This window comes from Microcaecilia unicolor, chromosome 1 (assembly GCF_901765095.1).
Source record: "Microcaecilia unicolor chromosome 1, aMicUni1.1, whole genome shotgun sequence".
Lineage (NCBI taxonomy): Eukaryota > Metazoa > Chordata > Amphibia > Gymnophiona > Siphonopidae > Microcaecilia > Microcaecilia unicolor.
The window spans coordinates 741,777,233-741,790,670 of NC_044031.1; the positions used below are offsets into that span (position 1 = coordinate 741,777,233).

Consider the following 13,438-nt stretch of genomic DNA (forward strand, 5'->3'; position numbering starts at 1 on the left):
GACCTTTCAGATTAACTGTACATTTGTCTTTTAGATTGTAAGCTCTTCGAGCAGGGACTGTCTTTCCATGTTAAATTGTACAGCGCTGCGTAACCCTAGTAGCGCTTTAGAAATGTTAAGTAGTAGTAGTAGTAGTTAATTGAAATGTCACATGGCGCCTTGTAGATGATACTTGGGCAGAGAAGTTCATCAGACCATGTTGATCACCAGAAACGTCCTGCAGAATCATGTATTCTTCACTGAAAGCCTGTTAGTAGAAATCTAAGAAATTGTGGAAGTTTTTATGGGGGGGGGGGGGAGTATTTTGCTCTAAACCACAGTGCTTGAAAAGTGCCACCATTATTGGATAGAGAGAGATCCTCAACTGTATGAGGAATAGATTAGCAATTAGTGCTACAGTAATTAGCAATCTTAAAGGTCTTGAATCAGGGTACAGGGATTGATTGGTTGCTTGCTTTGACCTAACACACTGTACAGATGCTTTAGAAAGACGAGTGTATTTAAGGCTGCAGTTGGGCTAACAAATGCAGTGCATTGTACTGGAAGGCTATCTAATGCTATTTGTTTTACCATATTTTGCAAGCTCCTTGTAAAGCAGCATTTCAACATCAGCGAGCAAAAGGCCAGCTTTTATTGTTCAGTACACCCTACCCATCGTGTTATCCCAAATGAGTCTGAAAGCTATTTGATATACGAAAGCATTTGAGAGAAATTCATAACTTTGAAGTCAAATTGAAAGCATTTCAGACTGATTTGAGGAAAAGTTAAAGGACGATTCGGTCTTCTGTCGAATGACTTGAATGAATATATAACGCTGTTACTGCAATAAAAGCTATTATTCCCTTTATTTAAAAAATTTGGAATGAATGTGCAGCACTTTAGAGCGGACCTTGAATTTGCCAGTCAAGTTTAGCTTTGAATTTAAGCATTTCCCACAGATCTTTTTTTTTTGTGTATGTGTGTAGGGGGGGGGGGGGGGGGGAGTAGACTGATGGTCAAAGGACTGGACTGAGAACCAATGAAACCGGGGTTAAAATTCTTCCTCTGCCACCGACAACCCTTGTGACCTTGAATGGCTCAGTATATCTCCCGTTGGCTCCACTGAGATTGTAAGCTCTTCGGGCAGGTAAGTATTGCGCCCACTGTTCCCTCTAAGCTGAGCGTGAGTCCTCCAACTGCATTGCTATCTGTAGGGGGTGCTGCTTCAATATTCTGTTTTCAATCGCTAGGGAAAGGCAGGTTTCCTGGAGGCCCGCAGAACTTGCTTGTCCCTCACTATTGAAAATGGGATAGTGAAACAGCACCCCCAGCTGGCAGGGCTGTAGATGGAGGAGTGCCGTTCAGCTTAAGAGGGAACACTGGTCGCACCTGTATATTTATCACCACTGCTCACGCCCAGTAGCATTATTAAAAATGTTACACATCATTATATTATTGGATTTCTCACAGTCAATCTAGGGAAAAAGCCTGAAGAAAATCCACAGCAGATCTGAGATTGATCCACCAAATTAAAGAATTACCCTGGACTAATGAAGTTTTTGCCAGGAAGGCAGATTAAGCGTTTGCATGTTTTGCATCTCATTACTACGTAACCCACAGCGACTTAAATGCTACCGCGGGGTGTTAGGGCCATTTAAGTCACATTAAGGGCCAAATAATTTGACTTAAGACCTTAACATTGCTTGATAACTAAGGGCCCCTTTTACTAAGTGGCGGTGAGCCCAATGCGGGCTTACCGCTCGCTAAACAGGAAGCACCACTGAGCTACGGCAGTACTTCTCACCCCTAGTGTGCCGTCATATCCGGCGCTACAAAAATAAATGTATTTTTGTAGCGCCGGAGTATACCTGGCGGTAATCAGGCAGTGCTGCGCACTACCCTGTTACCACCAGGTTACCGCTGGAGCCCTTACCGCCACCTCAATGGGTGGCGATGAGGGCTCCCCCCCCCCCCCCCCCCAGAAATGGTCGTGCGGCAAGTGCTTTACTTGCCTCACGGACATTTCCTACAAGAAACGGAGATTTCCCTTTTACACGCTGTGGTAAAAGGGGGCCTCGGCGTGCGTGAGAAACACTTGCTGATGTCAGCACAGGCCCCCTTTTGCTGCAGCTTGGTAAAAGAGGCCCATAATTTCCTTAGATCCGTAGGAGTACCATACGCTCTTGGCTGAGCAGTTCAGCACTTCGGATTTTTGACTGGTACACCTGTAGTTGTTGCCCTTCAATCTATGTCACTGGTACTAGCTGGCAGTGGGTGTGCTCTGAAAAATTTGATGCCAGGTTTTCATGATTAGTTGTGCTATACCTATGAAAGATTATTCATCTTGTCCTAGAGGAAGACAGGTTCTTATATCATAAATTTACCACCAAATAACAGCGGCTTAACTGCACCCACAATTCAAATTGTGTTTCATCTTTCATAAGGCTTTGTTGGCCATTTTCAACTAATCACTGTGGACGTGTCCGATTCTTAAAGTGTGTAGACAGAGAAAATGATTATTCCATTCATTTTCTCTTCCACAGAAGTCTGGGATGTACGATGAAATTAAATTGTTTCAAATGCTGCCTCCTTAGAAATATCTGGACAATGGAAATAGAAGATGCAAACAAAGCAATTTCAGTATAATAAGGTGACATAGAGAGGCCATAAATTCTGTACAAAAAAGGTCTATTGGTGTCAAATGTTGAACCATTATCTGTTTAGTGTGACATTTTTCTATAAGGTTGATTTCTTTGATCTCTTTTATTTGTTTTCTGTTGTCTCCAGTCATCTAAGGGTTGTCATTCCCAGATTTCCAGGTGCCTTTAGATACTCATAAAACAGTTAGCAATAGACACAGACCATGAGTACTGGGGCCTGCACCACAGAATTGAACTAACAATGGAGTTTTTCAATACATGTTTTAAAATTGTCTTTCTTGCTTGTTCATTATTGTTCCCCAGATGAGTTACAAGAGCATATAATATAAATGCATATAAACCATACGTTATACTCATCATATCATCTCACAGAAATATACAGCACTAAACAATGTACTCCAAGTGGACAGCAGTAATGGGCCCAAATCCAGTAAAGTCAACTGAACAATAAAATAATCTCAAGAACAATAATAATAATTAACTTCAAGCCCTACGATCTTAGGCTGTTTTTTTTCTTAAGGACCCTAATGGGCTCATTTTCGAAAGAGAAGGACGCCCATATTTTAACATAAATCGGAAGATGGGCGTCCTTCTCACAGGGTCTTGGGACTTGGGCATGCCTAACACTAGGATGTCCTCGACCCATAATCAAAAGAAACAAGGACGACCCTGATGAACACTTGGACGACTTTACCTGGTCGTGTTTTTCTTACGACCAAGGCACGATAATGGAAAAAGCATTTGGTCAGCTTTACTTGGTCCCTTTTTTTTCACAACCAAGCCTTGAAAAGGTGCCTGTACTGACCAGATGACCACCGGAGGGAATCGGGGATGACCTCCCCTTACTCCTACAGTGGTCACCAACCACCTCCCACCCTAAAAAAAAACAAAAAACATTTTTTCCAGCCTCTATGCCAGCCTCAAATGTCATACCCAGCTCCATCGCAGCATTATGCAAGTCCCTGGAGCAGTTTTTAGTGGGTGCAGTGCACTTCAGGCAGGCAGACCTAGGCCCAGTCCCCCCCACATTACACTTGTGGTGGTAAATGTGAGCCCTCCAAAACCCACCAGAAACCCACTGTACCCATGTCTAGGTGCTCCCCTTCATCCCTAAGGGCTATGGTAGTGGTGTACAGTTGTGGGTAGTGGGTTGGGGGGGGGTTGGGGGGCTCAGCACTGAAGGTAAGGGAACTATGCACCTGGGAGCAATTTATTAAGTCCATTGCAGTGCCCCCTAGGGTGCCCGGTTGGTGTCCTGGCATGTGAGGAGGACCAGTGCAGTACAAATGCTGGCTCCTCCCACAACCAAATGGCTTGGATTTGGTCATTTCTGAGATGGGCATCCTTGGTTTCCATTATGGCCGAAAACCGGGGACGACCATCTCTAAGGTCAACCTAAATGTTGAGATTTGGGCGTCCCCGACCGTATTATCAAAACGAAAGATGGACGTCCATCTTGTTTCGATAATACGGGATGCCCCACCCCTTTGCCTGAACGTCCTTAGAGATGGATGCCCTTAGAGATGGACGTCCGCATTCGATTATGCCCCTCCAAGTCTTCTAACCTGGTTTTCCAGGTATTCTAAACATCGATGTAAAACATTCTTAATTGAGGCAACCTCTACAGTCTCCAAGGTCTGTATTCTAGTTTCCAAACATTCAACCTTCGAGGACTGCTGAGCAGTTACCTGCGCTTGAATCAAGACCTTATCAGAAATAACCTTAATGTCTTTAGAGTTTCCTCTTATCACAGTTATTAAAGAAGAATGCATGTCATAAGTGATATCCCAAAGTGACTCTAAAGTCACTACAGCTGGTTTAATTATCCCCCGAGATGATAGAGGGGAGGGAGATTGACTTCCCATCTGAGAGAGAGTACTCACAATTCCAGAAGGCAATATCTTCAATGCTGAATCAATTATAGCCTCTCGCTCAGAATCTATGATCTCCTCTTCTGACGATACCTTCCCTCCTTGTAAACCTCCTTTGCTTCCCAGGCTGCAAGAGTATCGGCTGCACTCTCTCTCCCCCGCTGCGGTGGAGCCGTGCGCTCGACGGGGCACAAGGATGCCCCATTCACGCTGCTAACTGACGCCAAAGCATCAGTTCTGTCAGAAGGAGACAAAGTCTTCGGAAGGACCACAGAAGCTCCAAAAGAGTCCAGCGTTGTCTGCCTCATCGCTAGAACTGTATTGGGAGTCAAGGGGAACTCCGTAAGCTTCCCCCTTTGCTTGCCCATTGAACACCACGGGCTGGGAGACGCTCCGATGTAAACAAGCTGGAAGTGTCAGAGGAGCGACCTCAGGTGCATCTGCCTAAATCGCCATCTTGGATTCTCGGGTGTCATTTATAAAAAATTCCCCCCCCCCCCATGTTGTCTTTATAAAATATCATCACCAGCATAGGAGCCGACTTTGTGGGTGCTGTGGGTGCTTGAGCACCCCCAATATTGAGAAAAATCCTTATATGTGTCCAAGGAGGGGTTATTTCCATTGGGCTTAGCACCCCCAATAATTTTCAAAAGTCGGCTCCTATGATCACTAGCACCCAAAAAACTGTTAAAGCAGAGATTAAATGTGAATATACTATTAGACATATGTGAGAAGGACCTTCTGGAAGAAAGTCATCCACTTATCTGTTTTCCTCCTCAACAAGAGATGAGGGCCCATATCTCTTGTTGAGGAGGAAAATCTATATAGTGGATACTCTCTGAGGTTTTTCTCAGGACTGTGTGTGGCAGTGGAAAAGAATTGGAATACACACATTGAGTTGTTAGATGTTGGATTTTGTGGGATGCATGGATGATCCAACCTTGGGGACTCTTTAAGTGGTTGACTTTCTTCCACTTTTAAAGTATATTGCTGGTTTGAAACAAGTTTTATGTTTTTAGCAGTGGTTTTCTCCAGTTTTTTTTGCTGTTTTTTTTCTCGGTTTGGCGGTAAGCCTGTGATGAGATGTCTGGTAGGGGGGTGTTTGATAATATGTAATCTCACCCTGGGCGATTGAGGCTGGCTGTATTTAAATGTATATTTCATTGATAGTAACATGACCATGATCCAACTGGTTCATGGTAAACATTTCTCTTGATCCACAGTAAATAACCATGCACCACGTCCTGATAAATGGACCCCTAAGAGTCTAATGCTGTGCATTAACCCAGGAGTTATCAGTGAGCTCTATAAACAGATATGGCTTTCAGCATATCTACAATTAATATTCATCAGATGTATTTTCATATAGTACAGTGGAGGAGTGGCCTAGTGGTTAGGGTGGTGGACTTTGGTCCTGGGGAACTGAAGAACTGAGTTCAATTCCCACCTCAGGCACAGGCAGCTCCTTGCGACTCTGGGCAAGTCACTTAATCCTCCATTGCCCCATGTAAGCCACATTGAGCCTGCCATGAGTGGGAAAGTGCAGGGTACAAATGTAACAAAAATAAAATAGATACTATTGGAGATTCTACATGGAATGTTGCTATTCCACTAGCAACATTCCATCTGCGCAGGCTTCTGTTTCTGTGAGTCTGACGTCCTCCTGCACGTACGTGCAGGAGGATGTCAGACTCACAGAAACAGAAGCCCTGTGTGGCCACATTGCACATTGGTGATCTGCAAGGGCCGACTTCTACATGGAATGTTGCTAGTGGAATAGCAACATTCCATGTAGAATCTCAAATAGTAGCAACAGTGGAGGAGTGGCCTAGTGGTTAGGGTGGTGGCCTTTGGTCATGAGGAACTGAGTTCGATTCCCACTTCAGGCACAGGCAGCTCCTTGTGACTCTGGGCAAGTCACTTAACCCTCCATTGCCCCATGTAAGCTGCATTGAGCCTGCCATGATACAAATGTAACAAAAATAAAATAAATGGCTTAAGAACAAGGCTAATTTGCATAACTTGGTTACTCTGAAAAACAGATTACTGTATGGATGTTGAGGACTGAAGTTGTGAGCACCTGACTTACTCTATGCAGAAAGCAAAGCTTAATTTTTGAAGCAAAACAGTTATTTTCATTTTTGTTGTTGTTTTGTTTTTACAGACATATAGAAAACTGGATGGGGCTGCACACGCTTAATGCCGTTGACATGGAATTGTACACCGGACTTCAGAAACTGTAAGTGCTCAATTGTGTTTTTTCTTCATTTCAGTGAACAAAGATTTGCCTTCCAGCCTGTTTACTAAAGTACTGTAAAATTTTGAACTTACTGGGGCTGATAGTCAGACCATGGCAGTTAGCCTGGCTGACTCTCGCAGTCAGCGGTCATGCCGAATATTCAATGCCAGACCGTTTCCGGTGACTGGCATTGAATATCCATTTTTTTGGGGAGGGCAGTTTGACTTTAACCAGCCAAGCCGATATTCGGCGTTGGCCAGTTAGATTCAAACCGGCCAAAGATAATCCAGGTATACATATGGCCAAATATGGCCATCAAACCCACGTTGAAAATCGGCAGATAGCCGGTTATAACGTGCGATATAACCGGCTAGCCGCTAAGGTGGAGAATCTCTATATGGTGCCTAGATTTGCGTTCCGAAATCCAGGTTCATTAGTACATACGTACATAAGTATTGCCATACTGAGAAAGACCAAAGGTCCATCGAGCCCAGCATCCTGTTTCCAACAGTGCCCAATCCAGGTCACAAATACCCAGCAAGATCTCAAAAATGTACAAAACATTTTATACTGCTTATCCCAGAAATAGTGGATTTTCCCCAAGTCTATTTAATAACAGTCTATGGACTTTTCCTTTAGGAAGCAGTCCAAACCTTTTTAAAACTCCGCTAAGCTAACCGCCTTTACCACATTATCTGGCAACGAATTCCAGAGTTTAATTACCCGTTGAGTGAAGAAAAATTTTCTCCGATTCATTTTAAATGTACTATGTTGTAGCTTCATCGCATGCCCCCTAGTCCTAGTATTTTTGGAAAGCGTGAACAGATGCTTCACATCTACCCGTTCCACTCCACTCATTATTTTATAGACCTCTATCATATCTCCCCTCAGCCGTAATTTAATTGACTCAACAAGCCAATCAGCGTTTTTAACAGCACTTAAAAAGCAATAATGACCACTAATTGACAATAATTGCAAGTTATTCACGCAATTCGGTAAGCACATTCTATAATGAACTGCACCTAAATGGTGACGCGTGCAGTTCAAAACAAATGCGCGCAGTTCAAAAGGGTCATGTTTATGGGTGTTTCGTGGCCGTTCCAAAATTTACATGTGTAGTTTTAGAATGCAGCGCAGTCCGCCTAAATCTATGTGCCAGGATTTACGCCATCTTTTCGTTGGTGTAAGCAGGCGTGCACAGATTTAGGCGTGATGATATCGACTAAGCATATTCTATATACCGCGCATAAATCTTATAGAATACGCTTAGGTGAAAGTGAGTTCAGTGTGGATTTTCTAGGTTCCATATAGAATCTGGCCCTAACCGGCGATATTCAGTGGGAATAGCTGGCTAAGTACCATTTAATCGGTCAGGTACCGTTCCTAGTTAAATGAGTTTGAATATCGGGAGGGGGGAGGGGGACTGTGGTTTTAACTGCAAAAGTGAAGGGGCATTAAGAGCAAAGGCTGTGTGGTAACTGTTTGGAACATGCCCGCTGCAGTTTCTTTACTGTGCATTTAGTTTTACTCATAATAAGCATGCATGCACAACACCTACCCTTGAGGAGTGTGTATTCCACGTAACCGTCTTCACCTACCAACACAGCATGACTATGCTTGGAGAAGAGATGGCTGAGGGGAGACATGATAGAGGTATATAAAATAATGAGTGGAGTGGAACAGGTGGATGTGAAGCGTCTGTTCACGCTTTCCAAAAATACTAGGACTAGGGGGAATGCGATGAAACTACAGTGTAGTAAATTTAAAACAAATCGGAGAAAACGTTTCTTCACCCAACGCATAATTAAACTCTGGAATTCGTTGCCGGAGAACGTGGTGAAGGCGGTTAGCTTAGCAGAGTTTAAAAAGGGGCTAGACGGTTTCCTAAAGGACAAGTCCATAAACCACTACTAAATGGACTTAGGAAAAATCCACAATTCCAGGAATAACATGTATAGAATGTTTGTACGTTTGGGAAGCTCGCCAGGTGCCCTTGACCTGGATTGGCCGCTGTCGTGGACAGGATGCTGGGCTCGATGGACCCTTGGTCTTTTCCCAGTGTATCATTACTTATGTACTTATGATCGAACAGGACATCACGCAATCTTCATCCATTCCGACCCTCCACTTATACCTCATACAATCACTATACAACTTTGTATTTGTTATCCACCGACTGGGCAAATGCCTTTGACAGTACTATGTAAGCCACATTGAGCCTGCAAATAGGTGGGAAAATGTGGGGTACAAATGCATCAAATAAATAAATAAATAAATAACTACACCTAGTCTAACTGCACAAGTGACAGCCCACAGTAAATACCATATGCTAATTGTAATATGCAGTCCATCCTCTTTCTTCGCCCAGTTCCCTCCCCATTACACAACATTCAGTTAATGCGTGAATTAATGCACGGTCATGCGTAACAGTTACCGTGCTCACACGCTAACAGCATGCACTAGTTAGTGTGCTGCTTTGCATATGTTAGTAATCAGGCCCCTGAACTTTTATTCATTTTCCACCAGCACTTTTATCCAGGTATGGCCCAATGCTCAATATCTGGAGATAGAACAACTCAGAATGGCCAGTGTTTAAAAAACAAAAACAAAAATACATTGACCACCAGAGGCTCAGTATTGACCTGATGAATTTTAACATAATCCACCTAGATATGAAAAACGTTAGTTGGGCGTGAAAGTGCAAATTAAAAGAATGACATTCAGCCCGTGGCACTCACCACTTTTAGAGGCTAAATTAAACCCAGGTAATCAATGCTGAGCCGTGTCCACCGAATATTGCCAATGCCTGATATCTTCTGGCTCCACCCTGACTCTGCCCCTGGACCTCCATGGCTCTAACCGAGAGTACCGTGGTGATAACTCCAGAATTTCAGTGGCTCTGTGTGGTTATGTGCCACTGAAAATCTATGGATGATCCTCTCGGTGGTTTAAGTGGACAGGAGCCTCTCTAGTGGCAGCCTCGTGGTACTTTGGTAGTACTGCGAAGCTACTGCAAGAGGTTGCGGTGGTCACTTTGTTGCGGCAGCCACCAGGGGCAGGATTGAGTGGGCTTCGCTTCTGCCCCCACTACTCCCATTAAACCACCAGGGATCTCAGGTAAACTTGGGAGGGGGGACCAGGGTTGGAAGGGGGGTTTACTTCTCTGCCAGGTTGGGGGAGAGGGATCTGAAGGAGGTTGGCTGTTTTGGGTGAGTGGGAGGGGGTTCAGAAGGGGGGGGGGATGTACCGGGGTAGGGGGTCAGAAAGGCTGCTTTCTTTAAAAAATTATGCAGGCCCCGGCCGACATTCAGCTGGGGCCTGCATAATTGTCTTATTCGGTCCTGACTGAGTATCAGCCAGGGCGTGCATAAGTTTCGGTAGCCAGCCCCACTTAGCACCAGATATTCAGTATCCCAGTGCCTGGACATGGCTCGACACTGAATATCAGGAACTAATTTAGGGGCCCTTTTTCTAAGGTGTGCCAAAAAGTGGCCTGTGGTGGTGTAGACGGGTGTATTGGGTGCCACAAGGTCCATTTTTTAGCACACCTGCAAAAAAGGCCTTTTTTGGGAGCCAAAAATGGACATGCAGCTAAATGAAAATTGTCGCGCGTCCATTTTGGGCCTGAGACCTAATCACCTCCCATTGACTTAGCGGTAAGGTCTCACACGTTAACTTGCGGTAATCATCAACACGCGTACTGTGCCGATTATCGCCCAGGTTAGTGCTGCACAACAGAATTTTCCGGCGCAGGTAGTGGGCACACGTAAAAAATGAAATAACTGCCCAGGCCACGCAGTAGCCAGGCGATAGTTCTGAATTGGCGCACATTGGGAGCACATAGAAGGGCATAATCGAATGTCGCCGGCGATCTATTTTGGTGGTGGCGCTACAGCTGGCTGTAACCCTATTATCGAAAGGGATGGCCGGCCATCTTTTTTTTCGATAATCCGGTTTAGCCCGACCAAATGCCAGAGTACGCCGGGTTTGAGATGGCCGGTTTTGTTTTTCAGCGATAATGGAAAAAAATGCTGGTGATCTCCAACCCGGTGACATCCAAGGCATTTGGTCATGGGAGGAGCCAGCATTTGTAGTGCACTGGTCCCCCTGACATGCCAGGACACCAACCGGGCACCCTAGGGGGCACTTCTAAAAATTAAAAAAATATATGCAAATACCTCCCAGGTGCATAGCTCCCTTACCTTGGGTGCTGAGCCCCCCAAATCCCCCCCCCCCCAAAACCCACTCCCCACAACTCTACACCACTACCATAGTCCTTATGGGTGAAGGGGGGCACCTGCATGTGGGTAGAGTGGGTTTTCGGGGGGGTTGGAGGGCTCAACACTTACCACCACAAGTGTAACAGGTAGGAGGGGGGATGGGCCTGGGTCCACCTGCCTGAAGTCCACTGCAACCAACATAAACTGTTCCAGGGACCTGCATACTGCTGTCAGGGAGCTGGGTATGACATTTGAGGCTGGCATACAGGCTGGCAAAAAAGGTTTTAGTGTGGGAGGGGGTTGGTGACCACTGGGGGAGTACGGGGAGGTCACCCCCATTCCCTCCGGTGGTCAGCTGGTCAGTTTGGGCACTTTTTTGAGGCTTAGTCGTGAAAATAAAAGGACCAAGTAAAAGGGGAGAAATACTGAGTAACGTCGCTTTTTTTCCCCATTATCCGCAAAAGCCGGCCATCTGGTAGCCACGCCCATGGCCGCCCATGTCCCGCCTTCGCTTCACTGCTGACACGCCCCCTTGAACTTTCGCTGGCTCGGCGACGGGAAAGCGGCGATGGTGTCAAAAAAGCAGCTTTCGATTATACCGATTTCGCCGCTTTTGCGAGATCGCTGGCCATCTCCTGATTTATGTCGGAAGATCGCCGGTGATCACTTACAAAAATAAGCCTGATAGTCACCTAAGCTGCTTAGCCACCAAAGCTTGTTAAAACACCAACTGCCACCGGCTGAATATTGGCCCAGAGAAAAATAAATGAAAAAAAAAATAGGGAAAGATCAACATTTTTTGGTCAGAGTTTCTTTGTTATGACAACAGTATGTAGAAATAACGAAAGCTATGTACAGTGGCTTTGGCAGGTCTATGGATCAGATTTGCTCCTGCCTCAGACAGCAGTTTCAAGGCTTCTGAAAATGTTTCTGTAGATAGATGTTTGGGCAGTTTTGTAAGGAAAGTAGCAGAGATTAAAGATACATTTGTAGTGTCTGATTCTCTTTTCAGAACTTGAATACTTGTAACGGAATTCAAACATGCGTTGGATAAACATAAAGGAATCCTGTTCGGAAGGAAGGGTTCCTCAGGAGCTTAGCAGAGATTGGATGGCAGAGGTAGAGCTGGTGGTTGGGAGGCGGGGTTAGTGCTGGGCAGACTTATACGGTCTGTGCCCTGAAAAAGACAGATACAAATCAAGGGGCTGGTGGTTGGGAGGCGGGGCTAGTGCTGGGCAGACTTATACGGTCTGTGCCCTGAAAATGACATATAGAAATCAAGGGGCTGGTGGTTGGGAGGCGGGGCTAGTGCTGGGCAGACTTATACGGTCTGTGCCCTGAAAATAACATAGAAATCAAGGGGCTGGTGGTTGGGAGGCGGAGCTAGTGCTGGGCAGACTTATACGGTCTGTGCCCTGAAAATGACAGATAGAAATCAAGGGGCTGGTGGTTGGGAGGCGGAGCTAGTGCCGGGCAGACTTATATGGTCTGTGCCCTGAAAAAGACAAATACAAATCAAGGGGCTGGTGGTTGGGAGGCGGGGCTAGTGCTGGGCAGACTTCTAAGGTCTGTGCCCTGAAAAAGACAGATACAAATCAAGGTAAAGTATACACAAAAAGTAGCACATATGAGTTATCTTGTTTGGCAGACTGGATGGACCGTGCAGGTCTTTTTCTGCCGTCATCTATTCTTTATGTTATGATAAGTAGTAGTAAGTAGTAGTATTCAGGCCTGTGACCTTTTGCCTGTTTCATGAATAACTCCTTTCCAAACATTTCCCATTATTCTGAGGTTTATAACTCAAGTTGTTTTTGGCTGATTTCAATGCATGGGAATTGTGGATATGTGAATATCTTGTTATTGTTTACCTCTGAATTACCTTGAATTTCTTTATTGTGGTTGGAAGTAGAATACCTTTGTTGATTTGTTTGCCTACATTCAGTTATCCAGAATCAAACCTTGCATGAATAAATGAACCTACAAAACCAAGGTTGTGGTAAAACTGAAGTAATCTCATTTCTGGCGTGAAGGATAATAAGACAGATCTGATGCACCGCAAATATGCCCAGGATTCACTTCAAATTTGTGTCTGAAGTGCCAGCTAAGATCACTTTGTTCCGGCTCCAGATGGAAAGGCTTAGCTATCAAAGACCTGCCAATGTTAGCCTGGTACACAGTTTTCGAAACATCTCTTACAAAGGATTAGGGGATAATAAAGAACTGAAATTGTCTTTCTTTTTGTAAAGAGTTAATAGCGCATAGTCAAACAAGAAGTCATAAACTTTTATCATACTTATGTGTCTAGGAGCTAATGTTGTTTTTTCTCATGGCAAAATAAAGAGGGGACATCCAGGTTTTTTTTTTGTTCTAAGAGCTCAGAGTACACCAATGAAAAATAAAAAGATAGATTTAAAAAAGATCTACTGTAATCAGTATCTACTATTATTTATTTTGTGAGGTCATATCCAG

General features: G+C 44.7%; 1 protein-coding gene across 4 annotated transcripts in view; it reads left to right on the top strand.

Moving 5' to 3' along the window:
* NTRK3 (neurotrophic receptor tyrosine kinase 3) overlaps window positions 1–13,438 on the top strand; it is a 1,282,719-nt gene that overhangs the window by 334,937 nt on the left and 934,344 nt on the right. For all 4 annotated transcript variants that reach the window (XM_030189707.1, XM_030189709.1, XM_030189710.1 and 1 more), the window contains exon 3: window positions 6,675–6,749. In XM_030189707.1, the coding sequence (XP_030045567.1) occupies window positions 6,675–6,749 (75 nt within the window). The remainder of the gene's footprint in view (window positions 1–6,674; window positions 6,750–13,438) is intronic.